Source organism: Erythrolamprus reginae, chromosome 1 (assembly GCF_031021105.1).
Source record: "Erythrolamprus reginae isolate rEryReg1 chromosome 1, rEryReg1.hap1, whole genome shotgun sequence".
NCBI lineage: Eukaryota > Metazoa > Chordata > Lepidosauria > Squamata > Dipsadidae > Erythrolamprus > Erythrolamprus reginae.
The window spans coordinates 283625151-283641244 of record NC_091950.1 but is presented as its reverse complement, the minus strand read 5'-3'; the positions used below and the strand labels follow the sequence as shown (position 1 = coordinate 283641244).

General features: G+C 42.2%; 2 protein-coding genes across 5 annotated transcripts in view; one reads left to right on the top strand and one right to left on the bottom strand.

The window, feature by feature from the left end:
- ME1 (malic enzyme 1) overlaps window positions 1-6674 on the top strand; it is a 140444-nt gene extending 133770 nt beyond the window's left edge. For both annotated transcript variants that reach the window (XM_070733138.1, XM_070733139.1), the window contains exon 14: window positions 6149-6674. In XM_070733138.1, the coding sequence (XP_070589239.1) occupies window positions 6149-6337 (189 nt within the window). In that variant the 3' untranslated portion in view covers window positions 6338-6674. The remainder of the gene's footprint in view (window positions 1-6148) is intronic.
- A 1261-nt stretch (window positions 6675-7935) lies between these two features.
- RWDD2A (RWD domain containing 2A) lies at window positions 7936-16091 on the bottom strand. 3 transcript variants are annotated; one of them, XM_070733146.1, is made up of 3 exons: window positions 15968-16091; window positions 12158-12382; window positions 7936-8778 (listed from the first exon to the last, which is right to left on the bottom strand). In XM_070733146.1, the coding sequence occupies exons 2-3, from the start codon at window positions 12359-12361 to the stop codon at window positions 8104-8106; spliced, it is 879 nt and encodes a 292-aa protein (XP_070589247.1). In that variant the 5' UTR covers window positions 12362-12382; window positions 15968-16091; the 3' UTR covers window positions 7936-8103. The 3 variants fall into 3 exon arrangements, with proteins under 3 accessions (XP_070589247.1, XP_070589245.1, XP_070589246.1); XM_070733144.1 differs by lacking the exon at window positions 15968-16091 and adding an exon at window positions 14825-14838; XM_070733145.1 differs by lacking the exon at window positions 15968-16091 and adding an exon at window positions 14764-14825.
- Between the last annotated feature and the right edge of the window lie 3 nt (window positions 16092-16094).

The following is a 16094-nucleotide window of genomic DNA, read 5'->3' as shown; positions in this document are numbered from 1 at the left end:
TCATATGTGTCAGCCCTTCAAGATAAGGTTATGAATTCTAATGTTACTTTTATTATTAGATTAAAGGTAACAGAATCTTGCAGGTACGACTGTACCTTTCTTCTCTCTGCTTTTATGTTCAAGAATACTAGGGAGGGTCAAGTCCAAGATGCTTTCTCAATTTACATTTCTACTTTGGACTCTAATTTTTCTTACCTGATCTTGTCTTGATGGTGACTCTTCTTTTTGTTCCTCAGGGTTATTCTTTTAGCCCATTACGCTGCGATTCAGAAAGAAGTTGTTAGTATTTTCTCCATTTCGGTAACAAAATGTATAGAATAAATGATTTTAATCAAATAATTGTAGCAAACCAAATCTACATTGTACCATTCTTTGACATAGTCCCTGTTGAAATTACTTTGATGTGAACCCATTTTCTTCTGCAGCTTTTTAAGATTGGTCTAAATACAGTGGAACCCCGACATAAGAGCTGCTCTACTTAAGAGCAACTCGAGATAAGAGCTGGGAGGGGAGAGATATTTTTGTTCTACTTACAAGCCCAAATTCGAGATACAAGCGCCAAGGAGCTGTCACCTGAAGCCAAACGCTAACTTCCGCGTTCGGCTTCAGGAGACAGCTGCGAAGCGGCGCGCGTGTTTTAAAAGTTTGCAGCCGGCCTGGGGGGCTTGGGGGGGGGTGCTTGCAGCTTTCTTTCTTGCTCTTTTTCTTTCTCTCTTTTACCTTCCCTTCCTCTATTTCTTCTTTTCTTTCTCCTTCCCACCTTCTTCCCTCCCTTCACTCATTCCTCTTACTCTCCCCTTTCATAAGTTTCCTTGCTTCCTTCCTCTGTTCCTGTCCCTTCCCCCTTTCTTTCTTTCTTTCTTTCTTTCTTTCTTTCTTTCTTTCTTGCTCTTTTTCTTTCTCTCTTTTACCTTCCCTTCCTCTATTTCTTCTTTTCTTTCTCCTTCCCACCTTCTTCTCTCCCTCCCTTCACTCATTCCTCTCTTACTCTCCCCTTTCATAAGTTTCCTTGCTTCCTTCCTCTGTTCCTGTCCCTTCCCCCTTTCTTTCTTTCTTTCTTTCTTTCTTTCTTTCTTTCTTGCTCTTTTTCTTTCTCTCTTTTACCTTCCATTCCTCTATTTCTTCTTTTCTTTCTCCTTCCCACCTTCTTCCCTCCCTCCCTTCACTCATTCCTCTCTTACTCTCCCCTTTCATAAGTTTCCTTGCTTCCTTCCTCTGTTCCTGTCCCTTCCCTCTTTCCTTCCTTCCTTCCCACCCTCCGTCCATTCATTCACCCATTCCTCTCTTGATCGCTTAAAGCCGGTCCCTGGTGCAAAAAGGGTTGGGGACCTCTGTCCTACAGGATTGGGTGGCAGAGAAGTTGAACATATGTAAATTTAAAAGTTTAAGAAAGTTTACAAGTTAAGTGAAAGAAACTTCATTATTCATTTATATGTACATGTACATTTCTTCATTAAAAACATGTCTTTCTGCATAATTTAGACTAACTTTGTGAGTTTTTTGAGGGCTGGAACCAATTAAAATTATTTACATTAATTCCTATGGGGAAAAGTCGTTCGAGATAAGAGCTGCTCGACTTAAGAGCCCAGGTCCGGAACGAATTAAACTCGTATCTCGAGGTACCACTGTATGGCTAAATATGGAAAAATTGGATGTTAGCCTAGCCTTGCTTCTGTTTTCCCTTCCTTTGAGGATCTCTGGTAGAATATATATTCTCCATGACTATTTTGTTCTTAGAAAGAACTTCCATGGCTGTGGACGTCCATCCAGTCGCTGAAGTCCCAAGTGAATTCAAACTGACTGTCACACTTTCTAACATCAGTATTATAGAGGCATGCAAGTTTTATCCAACAGGACAAATAACAGTGAAGGGGTCAGTAAAATGCAGTACAGATCTAATTCAGTTGGAACCTAAACAAATGGTGATTCAGCCACAAATCTTTGGCTTCTGGTGTAGTTTGGATAACTTTTTCACTTCTTCCACTTTTCATTTTCTACAAGCCAGCCAATTCTTTTATTCTTGCTTTGTTATCAGTAAGGAATTGCTTCTCTCAGGCACATCTGGTAATAATTCGAAATTCTGTCATATTTAATCCTCTTCAATTTGATAATGCAGGCATTTTCAATATTTAAAGCAAATTTAATTGTCAAAGAATTTGTTTGAAACCCTGCATTTTTTGTATGGCAAAGCTTTAGTTTGCTATATTTTTAAGCAGTGAGAAAAAGAGTACAATAGAGTGAACTAATATACAGTGATCCCCCGTTTATTGCGTCCCCAACCATTGCGAACAGGGTACTTCGCGATTTTTCAACCCGGAAGTCAAAATACCATCTACGCATGCGTGCGTTTTTTCTATGGGCACGCATGCGTAGATGGCAACCGGGAGATCAGCTGCTGGGTGGCTTTCCTGGGTCTTCCCCCTCTTGCTGGCGTCAGCGAGGAGTTTCCCCACCGCCCACGCAAACTCCTCGCTGCCGCCCGCCCTTCGCCCGCCCACGCCGTTCATTCTCGCCGCTTTCGAGCTGAGTCCTGAAGCGAATTCGCTCCCGGACTCGGCTCGAAAGCGCCGAGAGACAGCGCCAAGGAACGGCCTGTCCACGCTGTCTCTCGGCGCTTTCGAGCCCAGTCCGTGAGCGAGTTCGCTCCCGGACTCGGCTCGAAGGCGGCGAGAGACAGCGCCAAGGAACGGGCCTGTCCACGCTGTCTCTCGGCGCTTTCGAGCCGAGTCCGTGAGCGAGTTCGCTCCCGGACTCGGCTCGAAGGCGGCGAGAGACAGCGCCAAGGAACGGGCCTGTCCACGCTGTCTCTCGGCGCTTTCGAGCCGAGTCCGTGAGCGAGTTCGCTCCCGGACTCGGCTCGAAGGCGGCGAGAGACAGCGCCAAGGAACGGGCCTGTCCACGCTGTCTCTCGGCGCTTTCGAGCCGAGTCCGTGAGCGAGTTCGCTCCCGGACTCGGCTCGAAGGCGGCGAGAGACAGCGCCAAGGAACGGGCCTGTCCACGCTGTCTCTCGGCGCTTTCGAGCCGAGTCCGTGAGCGAGTTCGCTCCCGGACTCGGCTCGAAGGCGGCGAGAGACAGCGCCAAGGAACGGGCCTGTCCACGCTGTCTCTCGGCGCTTTCGAGCCGAGTCCGTGAGCGAGTTCGCTCCCGGACTCGGGTCGAAGGCGGCGAGAGACAGCGCCAAGGAACGGGCCTGTCCACGCTGTCTCTCGGCGCTTTCGAGCCGAGTCCGTGAGCGAGTTCGCTCCCGGACTCAGCTCGAAGGCGGCGAGAGACAGCGCCAAGGAACGGGCCTGTCCACGCTGTCTCTCGGCGCTTTCGAGCCGAGTCCGTGAGCGAGTTCGCTCCCGGACTCGGGTCGAAGGCGGCGAGAGACAGCGCCAAGGAACGGGCCTGTCCACGCTGTCTCTCGGCGCTTTCGAGCCGAGTCCGTGAGCGAGTTCGCTCCCGGACTCAGCTCGAAGGCGGCGAGAGACAGCGCCAAGGAACGGGCCTGTCCACGCTGTCTCTCGGCGCTTTCGAGCCGAGTCCGTGAGCGAGTTCGCTCCCGGACTCAGCTCGAAAGCGCCGAGAGACAGCGCCCCCCGGACCCCCAACCCGGGTTTGGGGGGCTGCTAGGAAGCCCTCCATGCCGGCGGCAAACAGCCGCGCCGCCCCCAATCTTCGGCTCCTCGCTAGCGCTGTGGGAGTAAAAACACCTTCTGCACATGCGCAGATGGTGTTTTTACTTCCGCATCGCTACTTCGCGAAAACCCGCTCGTTGCGGGGGCTCCTGGAACGGAACCCTCGCAACGAGCGGGGGATCACTGTAATACAAAATGTTATTTCATTCTTAATATTGTTAAAATAGAATATAATCAATAGCGTGATTATATTTCACCAATATATCATCTGGTATGAAATAAGAAACAACAAGGTATTTGGAATTCTATCATGGAACACGGAATTTCATCCCTTCAGAATTTCAAAAATATTTTGAACTGAATGTGATTGCTATCTTGTGAAAAACCGAATTTAAATTGGAAGTGATAGTATACAATCTCCATCTGTGCACTTAATTCAATATATTTGTTCTTCTTCCCAAAATGCCTATCTATATTTAGTTACTGTGTAAAAAATAACAAAAAACAATAAAGAATTTTATTTATTTACATAAATATTTATGTACAAACTTATGTACATTGAATTTCTAAGATTTCCCAGAATAATTTTGTAAATACTGTACATTCTTTCCTATCATTCCTAAGGCAGTGTTTTATAGAGCTTAAGATGCTAATGGAGAAGTCCAAAGACTTGACTGTATATGTAAACATAATACAAGCAGCCCCAAAGATGCTTTTTCAGGAAGCAAGTAGTCTTTCTGTTTTTGCTTCTCATCTAAGAAGCTTCTCGAGCTCTTGAGCTGAAGACGTTTCTTGGATGAGAAGCAAAACATCTTCAAAGTAAAGCCAGAAAGTCTAGTTGCCTCTTGAAAAAGCACCTTTGGGCCAACCATGACTTGGATGGCTGAGAATCTCCATAGACATAATACAAGTAGCCTCATTTAGTGACTGTCTCATTTAGTATCAGAAAAAATAACTTTATGGCCATCTTCACCTTTATGACCTTTTCAGGTTTGTAAAGCAAAGGAAAGCTGATCATTACAGCAGTCACAATTTCAATGGCAACTTTTGCTTAATGATTGCTGGACCCAGTTTTGACCCACTGGGCAATTTGCAGAAGGGTCTTAACTATCGACTGGTATAACTAAAGGAAGATCCAGAAAATTAAACATACACTCTATTTGGAATATTAACTCTAAGGTTATAATAATCTACCTGCACCAAATGCAGTGAAGTTTACATTGTTAAGGTCACTTAAATAGCAATCCTGTAAATGTTGTTTGGGAGTTAAGAGTAGAAACAATATCTGAGAAAAATGGGATGACAGGATTAAGTACACTGCCAATTATTATATATTTATCTCATAAGGAGCTTGAAGAGATGGGTTGAGTTGGCCTTTATTGCAATGAATCCAAGATGCCTCTCTAATTTTGAGTACTTTAATATGAAATGCTCCCATCTGAATGAAAGATGCTTTCTTTCCCCCCCAAAAAACAACTGGAGTATATATATATATATATTTGAAGAGAAGGAAATACTTTTTCCTTGAAGATGTTTCGCTTCTCATCCAATAAGCTTTATCAGTTCTGACAGGAAAGTCTCTCTCTCTGCGTGTGTATGTGTGTAGGGGGGAATGGAAGGGTTGGTTCTGGCAGGATGGTGGGGAGGCATGGATGGATCATATACAGTGGTACCTCTACCTAAGAACGCCTCTTCTTACGAACTTTTATAGATAAGAACTGTTTTATGAGGGGGAAAGAAATAATCTTTCGTTCAGATGGGAGCATTTCATATTAAAGTACTGTACTCAAAATTAGTGTTCAAGATTTTTTTGCCTCTTCTCAAGAACCATTTTCCACTTACAAACCTGAGCCTCCAAAACTGTAACCGGAAAAGGCAGGGAAAAGCCTCCATAGAGCCTCTCTAGGAATCTCCTGGGAGGAAAAAGGGCCAGAAAAGGTGTGGAGAAGCCTCCATGGCGCCTCTCTAGGAATCTCCTGGGAGGAAACAGGGCCTCCATCTTCCCTGTGGTTTCCCCAATCACACGCATTATTTGCTTTCACATTGATTCCTATGGAAAAAATTGCTTCTTCTTACAAACTTTTCTACTTAAGAACCTGGTCACAGAACAAATTAAGTTCTTAAGCAGAGGTACCACTGTATCTTTGTAATCATCTGGTCACTTTGAGAGCCACTAAGGTCACTTGGGGATTTATCTATACCCTCCGGATCATCAGAATTGGAGTGGAATCTTCTTGGAACTTTTTCACTCCCCGTTGAAAAACATTCAGCATTCAGTAATGAAGCTGCATAGCTGATGTGGATTGACAGATTATGATTGCTACAGCTTGTAACACTTCCTTTCAAAGGGTACGATGCTCAGGAATGTTTTATCTTTTTTTTGGACACAACACAGATTTATTGCTAAGTGTATGGTGGCAATCTGATACCTGGTTATTAAACTTTGAATTTTTCCCATTGAGTATCATGCTGCTAGCTCAGGCCACTATGATTTCTAACAATGAGGGACTTGTCTTGTTCTCCTAGATTGCAGAGCTAGCCTACAAAAACAAGACAGCAACTTTCTACCCAGAACCAGAAGACAAGGAAGCATTCATCCGCTCCCAGATGTACAACATTGACTATGAAAGCTTTCTGACAGAATCTTATATTTGGCCTGAAAAAGCAATGAAAATACAGACAAGAAAAGTTGAACCAAAGAACATAACACTGTAACAATGGAGTATTCCAGAAATGGGTTGATTTCCCATCTTTTGTTAACTCTGAACTCTGTTTTTACTAGCAGTGTGTTTTAAATCTATGGTTTTGGGGTTACAGATGTTGATGTTTTTTTCACTTTAAGCTACAATCTAAACATATAAGCAAATGAAAATAATTTGGATGTAATAATTTCCTTGTTCTTTGGAAGAGCATCTCCTAGATTTCCTGCTAGGCAACTTACTGCTGGAGGAACGTTTGGTAAAAGGTTATTCTTCATTAAGTATCTGTACAAAATGGTGGTTCTGTTAACTAGTTTTGCTATTAAATTCAGATGAACCAATAGCGTGATAAAGCATGTATCAGTATGATTACTTAAAGCATGGTTGGGGATGCTTCATTTAACAAGTTTAGTTTTATTTCTCCGTTCATTTGCCAACTTGTCTGTTAGTGGAAGTTTGTGGAAGATTTTTACATATGTTTAATGGTGCCCTCTCAATTCAAGAAGACTACTCAAGGCCTACTTGACCTATGATTGTCGTGTGTAGATCAGTGAGAAGTGTCATTTGGCGAACGTTTTCTGCCATTGATAACTTTTGCATTGAAACCCCCTTCCTTCAATTTTAAATGGAATTCAAAAGTTTAAAAATCTTATTGGCTAATAACAGTTTATTGTTGAATGGCGATGGTGCCATTTAAGGCTTTATATAGAAAAGGCAGTAATAGAGACATTCTCCATCCATCCTTACACATTTTAAGGAAATTCCTAGCAATTCTTTCTTGCTCTAACTCGATGTGAGGGGTTTAGGTTCAAGTTCCTAGTGCTAATTTCTCTTTAAAAATCCATCAAGCGACTGCTGTCTCAAAAGGCATGTTTTAATGTTTCTTTGTGTCACAACTAAAGCAGAATTAAATGAAAAATAGTAAAATAAAACCCAACAACCTAAAGAGGAGGTGGAGAATACCAGAGATTTTGGAATGGCAGAACAATCTGTGATATACTCACAGTCCACTGCTGTCCAAAAATTTTGTTCTGTTGTAGTGACCAATACTAATTGCAAACCCCAGCAGGTACATCTGCAGTATGAAGTGGTTTCTTCTCAAAATGCTAAACTGACTGTATCTTTCATAATGCACAATGTAGGAATGAGGTGTTAATATACTTGTTAGGGTTGTGCTACTTCTTTAAAAGATGTCTGGAAGTTGAGCCATTCTAAATGGACTTTTCTGTTTTTGATCTGAAACGTTTCACGGCTTATCCAAGTAGCTTCTTTAGTTTAATGTACGTCTACCTGGATAAGCAGTGAAATGTTTCAAAAAAATAAATAAATGTCCAGATGCCATGATTCAACTTTCAGGCAAGCCTGGAAATCTTCTTTAACATACTTTAAAAGATGGATTTAAATTTGGGTTCTCTGCTTACAAAGATATGGATTCATCTGGAAGCAGTTTACAAGTAGCCCTACAAGCCCAAATAATCAATATGATGGCTGCTTTATTGATTTGAATACATGCGTATATTACATGTTGCAAAGCATTTTTTTCCAAGGGTTGCTCAGCCCTACCACTTATTTTTAATGCTCTGTGTCATGTTCTGATCTCCAGAGATGTAGGCATTTTGAAACGAATACTGGATTCTATTTTATTATGTCATACATTTTAATCCCTCCCTCTTCATTTGATACAAATATAACCCAGGAACGTCCTCCTGGCACATTTGTTCTTGTTTGATGCTTGAAGATTTCAAAACCTTGTCAAGAACCCAGAGACGGAATGAGCTTGTGCTAAGTGTCAGGACTTTTTCCTTCAATGCCAAACAGGATCTGAAATATGTGCTCACTTTGATGAACCTTGAGAAATTCTAGGAATTGACCAAGGTCCATGTGATAATCATTCCTTAATCCATAATCACCATGAGCTTGAAACTGTAAATCTTCAAAGGTCTGAAAGAGGCGGAAACCTTCCCCATTCCCTTCTGTTTCTCCAGTCTCAAGGTGCTTGCAGGAAATGTGTTTCCAATTGGGATATCTAATAATATGCCAAAACTCTTCACAGCTTACTTTCGTGCCCTCTGCACAAATCACCCCAGGCTTCCCAGCTAGGCAGAAACCAGTCAGATTTAATTTCTTTGCATAGTCGAAGATCTTTTTCCTCAGTTCTTGTCGGTATATGTGATGGCTGTAAATCCACATGCGTTTAAATGGCGCTTTGACTATTTCTTTCTTTGTCGTTCTTTCACAAACGTCACTATTTTGTACTCGGAATGTACTGTTATCCTGTAACCACCGAACAGCTGCACATACACAAAGTTCTCCGGGCTCTAAAGTAGCAATATAAGACATAAGGTCTTTATTGAGCTGCAATTGTTGTTGCCTGTCTAGCGTGTTTGATCTCGCAAAAAGTTGTGGTGCCACGTAGGGGTAACTGTGAGGTAATTCCACCTGCAAATCTACAATGGCCTAGGAAAAAGACAAATAACATATTTTGTAGTTAAGCCATTTTTTTGGGGGGGGGGGATGAGCGTAGAAGCTACACACCAAGGAAAATACAGGGATCCAGGGATATTTATGTAATTTTACAGGGATATTTATGGAATACAGGGATATTTATGTAATTTTTTTTATTTCATTAAAACCTAAAGCCAATTCATAAAAAAAAATTATTCCCTTCGTACAAATATTTTTGCATATCCTCTATGCCCTAAAGGATAATTTTTATTCATTTGCATACAGTAAATGTTGTAGAAGAACAAAAGTATACCAGGCAATTCTATATACAGCCATCACTCAGTCTCTTCATGCATGCCCTCGCACTATAGTGTTCTAAGTTTGGTTACTTACAAATTAAGATTACAGTGTTCCCTCGATTTTCACGGGGGATGCGTTCCGAGACTGCCCGCGAAAGTTGAATTTCCGCGAAGTAGAGATGCGGAAGTAAATACACTATTTTTGGCTATGAACAGTATCACAAGCCTTCCTTTAACACTTTAAACCCCTAAAGTGCAATTTCCCATTTCCTTAGCAACCATTTAGATCATTACTCACCATGTTTATTTATTAAAGTTTATTTAAAAATATATTTATTAAAGTCGGATGAAAGTTTGGCGATGACATATGACGTCATCGGGCGGGAAAAAACGTGGTATAGGGAAAAAACCCGCAAAGTATTTTTTAATTAATATTTTTGAAAAACCGTGGTATAGACTTTTCGTGAAGTTTGAACCCGTGAAAAGCGAGGGAACACTGTACTATGTAACACATAGATCTGATATAATGTAAATGTTCTTGAATCCCTTTAGTCCTTGACTAAAGATGGCAACTGTGACTGGAATTTCCATCACTAAACAATGCTGTCCATAAGGTGCGATCACATCCCATAGCGCGCAATCCCTGTGGCCCCAGTTGCTGCGGTTAACTGAATCTCGTGGTTATTAGTGGAGCAACATCCTGTTGGCTTCCCCACAACCAAAATTAGCAGGGAAGCTGACAGGATGTTGCAAGTCCCATGCTCGCGGGCGGGTAATTTATTTCTGGATTAGGTAAAGTTTGTGCTTTTAGAATCCGTGTGATAACATTAAAAAGCTGGTGAGTAATAACATCAGCGTAGAAGATACAGCCACCATATGACTATTGTGACTCTTGATTGTATATAAAATTGAATACGATTTTTCCTTTGCTTCACAAAAAACAAAGAAGTTTAAATAAATTCTCTGCAATCTAAACTTATGGCACTTCGATCTGTCTTCCTGGTGGCAATTCCTCTTTTTCTACCAATTTTTCATCAACCCCTGCTTTCTTTTCATAGATGATACTGTTTTACTATATAAATCATGTTATGTTACAAAATGACAAAATTGGTCTAGTTAATTGATGTGATATCCAAGCATACACGTTATTAGCTCTTAACTTCAAAGGCAAAGATACAAGCCTTTAGCAATGCTGACGTTTCTAATTTTAATGTTAAATGCTCTGTTCGGTGGGATGACCTCTGATACAGTAAAATTTCCTGGGTCTAGAATATATATTCACAACTGCAATAAGTTCATCCTCACAATATGTTTATTTCACTGTAAGATCATGGTTTTCCATCCCCTGCAGTAGGGGTGTCAAACGTCACTGCGGCATCACATGACAAATCGGGACCCCTCTCCTCGCTAAACTGCGTGTGGCCAGTGTGTGACACATGTGGCCCATCGATCAGGCATCACATGCCTGGCCTAAAGTAATAATCCACAGGGATACAATTTGAGAGCAAAAGGCACAATGACACACACAGGTAGACTTTGGTTAACAATAGTCACTGGAACCAAGAACTCTGATGCTAAGCGACACAACCATAAAGCGGCACATCACTTGACTATGCTGACTTATGTCAGCAGTTCCAGTTGTGACCATTAAACGATTCCCATAAGACAAATGTGATGTCACGTGATTGCCAATTGGGACCTCGCCTCCATTGACTATTAGAAGACAGCAGTGAAAGTGACAATTGAGGTCACCTGACTATGCAATGTTGCGGCTTCAATTGCAAGCTGGTTGCCAAGCACCCAAATTGGGATCATATGTGTCATGCCTCTGTCGGAGTCTGACTCTGCCACGGAAGATGAGTTGAAACAAGAACTGACAGTGAGTAAGAGGGCAGCTCCCTTGGTCTTGGAGGAAACTGGGGAAGGGCAGAGTCAGTCCAAGGAGCATGAACCACCCCGTCTGATGCAAGAGCTTGGAGAGTGCAGAGGAGGCGGGATCGGTTCTGACAGAGGAGGCCACTAACAAGAAGGCTATGCCCAGCTTCACAAGGCACACCTGGGGAATGAGATTTAAGGATACCCTATGGGGAAGGGCATTTGTTGGGAACAAACACTGAGTCCCTCGTAGGTATGCCGACACTTGAACTTGCCAAGAGTCCTTGCGTTCCTGTGTGGCATTCTGGACTGATTACCTATATCTTTTGCTCCCTGAACTCCTTTCCTTTGTGCCTATTTTGGCTAGATAAATTTGGGATTTATTGCCCTGCAGCCTTGGTGCAGACAACAATGCTGGGCAGGACTACTTGCGACCAGAGGCTGTTTGAGGTTTGTTTAGGAGAGATATGGAGCACTAAAAGGGCCGGTTTCTACTGCTAGCTGTTTGTGTTATCTCTGTGCTGCCCTGGGTCACCACAATATACCTCTGGGAAAGGTGTGATAGCTGAGACTTCAAGCAGCAGTTCTAAGACTCCTTGTTAGGTGCTATTGTTAACTTTGAATGGACCCTGAACGAATGGTAGTTAACCGATGACAACTACAGGCTGTAACAGAAAAATGTTTAACCGTAGAAAGAAAAGGTGAAACGAAAAACCTCTAACCAGTAGCAAGCAATTGTTTTATTTAATGCATTGTTCTGAAATCAAAGCAAAATTAAATACGTTCAAGCAAAGACTGGATAATCAATGGATAATCAAGATAGTTTCACTGGGATTTCTCCATTGAAAAGGCTGGCCTTGATTCCTAAATGACTCCCTTCATTTCATCTAGAGAGCTGCTCTATATCATAGATCACAGATCAATATTTAAAGTACAAAAAATAAAACTTCAGACATGGAACAAAATGCATTAGGGCCAGGGGTAGGGAATGCTGGCTCTTCTATGACATGTGGACTTCAACTCCCAGAATTCCTGAGCTAGCATGATTGGCTCAGGAATTCTAGGAGTTGAAGTCCACAAGTCATAGAAGAGCTAACGTTTCCTACCCCTTGGCTAAAATTAGTAATTTTATTGAGCTTGATTCACAGATATTTTACTAAACTGAAGTACAATTGGAATTCTTCAATAACAACAACTAAGGAAACAGATGGCCTTACCTCGGTTTCATTTATAGGAACAGCAGCTGAATATTCAATTTTAGGCGGGAGATTTTCAGCTGTATTGTTCAGGTACCTCTGAATATTCTCGAAAACATTTTCATCTTGAAGAGTTATTTCTCCTTTATTAGGAAACATAGACAAAAGCATTTCCAATTCCGCCACTTGAAGCTCAAGACTGTCTTTTATGTTGCTAGACATCATGACAGATGCAACATCAGTCACCTAGAAAAAGGAGATATCAAATCAGGTAAAATTGTTTTGTACTTGCCAGCATCGTCTGTGTTTGGCGAGCCTGATTTTTTTTTTTCCCCAAATGAAACATTTATTATGGTGGAGGTTCATTCTCTGAACTTGTGGATTGATTTCTGAATGTTTCTGTCAGGCCGAAGCCATTGTTTGAGTTAGAGACTTTGGCCTGCCACAAATAGAGTAGTACTGTGAGAATTGGGAGGAGTGGTTGCGTCAGGGAGAAAGATACTAGCCACAACAAATTCCTTCTTGAAAATTCAAGGTCATCCTTTGTTCAGCACCAGCATAAATACAGAGGTCTGTGGACGTGCAGACAACTGGACTGATCCACGCGAAAATCTTATGAGTATGGGGATGAATCTTAACCTGAGTGGGGAACTGTAGTAAAAGTTAGTATTTGTTTGACTACAGTTCATAATCCACATGGCTGTTAATAAATTGGAACTTGGAAGAATGCCAAGGTTTGGATTCTGATTTATTTCTCAGATTTTTTATTGGGGCTCTGACAGTTTTGTTACCAGGTTAGGTAAAGAAACATTCAGAAACCAACCCACAAGCTTGAAGAACGGACGTCTAACCTAATCCTACACCTGAGCAACAGATATTTGCCACTACCGCAAATGTTTCTTTATGTGTAACCTGTCCTTCAATTTAGGCATTAATTGTAAGGAGTTAAAAAGAGACTGTATGGAGTGAAACCAAGTCCCAGCAGACTTGTACCACATTATGGAGAAACACAAGAAATAATAATTAAAAAAATATATAGAAAAAGCGCTTTAAAATTGTGGAAACAAAGATGCCCTCCTGGCTGCTTAAGAGATCCAAAGAAAGAATGGCTGCTCGGAAGGTACTAATCAGAATATCTCCGGGACCGCCTTCTGCCGCACGAATCCCAGCGACCGATTAGGTCCCACAGAGTGGGCCTTCTCCAGGTCCCGTCAACTAAACAATGTTGTTTGGCGGGCCCCAGGGGAAGAGCCTTCTCTGTGACAGCCCCGACTCTCTGGAACCAGCTCCCCCCAGATTAGAACTGCCCCCACCCTCCTTGCCTTTCGTAAATCCTCAAAACCCACCTTTGTCGTCAGGCATGGGGGAACTGAGATATCTACCCCGGGCCTATACAATTTATGTATGGTATGTTTGTAGGTATGTCTGCTTAATAATGGGGTTTTTAAAATATTTTAAATTATTAGATTTGTTATGAACTGTTTTATTGTGTTGTGAGCCGCCCCGAGTCTACGGAGAGGGGCGGCATACAAATCAAATCAAATCAAATCAAATCAAATAAATAAATAAATAATCAAAGGGCAAAGGAAATGGATGCCAACCCTCAGATTGGCAGAAAGGAAGTCCTTTATTAACAGCTGTGAGGCCGGTGACCATTGAAAGAATAGAATAGAATGGAATAGAATTCTTTATTGGCCAAGTGTGATTGGACGCACAAGGAATTTGTCTTGGTGCATAGGCTCTCAGTGTACATGAAAGAAAAGGTTACATTTGTCAAGAATCATAAGGTACAACACTTAATGATCATCATAGGGGTCAAATAAGCAATCAGGGATGTCAGTACTGAATAAGTGGTGGTTTATTTATTTATTTGTTAGATTTCTATGCCGCCCTTCTCGAGGTTTACGATCAAAGTTCTTCAAAGTTCTCAAAGTTCCGGCTGTTCCTGGACCCCTGTTGTCATGTGATCAAACTCTGGTACTTGGCACCTGGCTCACATAATTCTTGCAGTGTCCACAATCACATGCTCACAAATTATGATCTTCCTTGTCAGCTTCCCACAAGCAAAGTCAATGGGGAAGCTGGCGTGGAAGGTTGCAAATACCTCAGGTAATTCTCTCCCACTCATTCACCCTCTCCCTGGCAACAGTACCCCCAAGCCCCATTGTGCTTGTGCCTCTTACCAATTGTGCTTGCTCTCCCATCCAACAGCAGCCACTCCAAGGCCCACCATGCTCTGCTACACGGTCTAAGGTATCTGCACAGTCCCTTGCTCTGCTTCTCAACTGTTGGCCTGCTTCAAGCCTTGGACTGGCAACTACTTTCCACCTTTCCCCAAAGTTTGTTTGTTGGAAGTCAGCAGGAAGATGCAAGGAGTGTTTGTTGTTGCTTAACAACACACAATACTCAATAATGGGCATATACACCAATGACAAATTCCTTGTGCGTCCAATCATACTTGGCCAATTAAGAATTCTATCCTATTCTATTCTTTTAAATATTTGGTTGAACAAATGTTTTAATTTTCCACGACTGCTAGTCAATTCCTCATCTTCAGATCCTCTGCCAACGATATCTCAGACATGTTAGCAACAGTCAACATGGTGTTTTGTTTTTATTATTCATACCTTGGTATTTGTATGTTCTATTCATTCATTTATTTGTTAGATTGTTAGCCACTCATTTCACCTTGTTTGTGATTTGATGATTATTTGTTCTTGTGATGTGGATCTTGCTTTTTAAAAACAGTTTGTGTTGAATGGATGGACATCAAAATGTCACCATCAAGGAGCAATGAGAAGCATGGAGGAAAAAAGAGAGAGAGTGACTACACTGGAAGAATAATGTGTTTTCAGTAATTTTTGCACTGGATCTTTGCTGGCTGGCCAAACCCAAACAGGAACAAGTCAGTGTTCTGTGTTCAGATGACAATAATAATAATAATAAATCAGGGCTTGTATACAACCCATGGCATGTCACTGGGGTTTGCCATCTAAGGCAGTGTTTCCCAACTAAGTTGGCGTAATCGAAATGATTGTTTCTTCGAGTCATCCTGTATCAGGTTTATTTCTTTTATCTCTATCTTTTCTGCTATTCTCTCTAGTTATATTTACTCCTATATTTTCTCTTCTATACTCTCTTTGATGCATTCTACTGGTATATACCCTCTATAACCTTCATTGTGTATTATTGTTTCTTGGACGAATAAATAAATAAAATAAATAAAAAATAAACTGAGTCCTTCGGGATTGGGCGGCACAGAAATCAAATGGATAAATAATAAATAAATTAGGACAGGGGACACTTTTCAGAAGGTTGCAATAAGGCAGTGTTTCCCAACCTTGGCCACTTGAAGATATCTGGACTTCAACTCCCCAGAATTCCCCATCCACCATTCTCCTAGTCGCCAAGGTTGGGAAACGCTGCAGTAAGGTGATCCGGTTACCTTGGGACCCAGTCTTAAACACGAGTCACTTGCTAAGGCTCTGAATTTTGACCACCTGATCCTGGGAACCACTGCAACGGCCGTAAGGGTGAAAAGCGGTTGTAAATCCCTTTCTCTCCCCTCCCCGGTGCCGATCTAACTTTGAACGGTCACTAAACCAGCCATTGTAGTTTCGAGGACACCCAGTAAAAGGGGAAGGAGGTCCATGGAGGGAAGGGGGGGGACAGGCTATAAATCCAAATAAAATAACGATGCGGTCGTTAAGCGGGTTTGAATTCTAAGCAGATCGCCACCAAACCAACTTGCCGCCTGAGATTCCTGCCCGAGCTGGCCGCTCAACAAACCCCGGAGTCGAGCGAGGCGCTTGATTTCACGGGAGGACGTACCCGGAGCGGCCAGCTCACACACGGCCGCAGGCGAAGGACGTGTGAGCCGGGAAGCGCCACGCACTCCGATCCCGGCCGCGGCACTCGTAGCTCTGGACCCTGGAATGGCGCCTGCGCGTCGGATCGA

Excerpts from the sequence above, each read along its gene's own strand:
- RWDD2A (XM_070733146.1), bottom strand. The coding sequence starts at position 12,361 with ATGATGTCTAGCAACATAAAAGACAGTCTTGAGCTTCAAGTGGCGGAA. Across the intron at positions 8,779-12,157 it reads TTCCTATAAATGAAACCGAG|GCCATTGTAGATTTGCAGGT; the intron begins GTAAGGCCATCT and ends TCTTTTTCCTAG.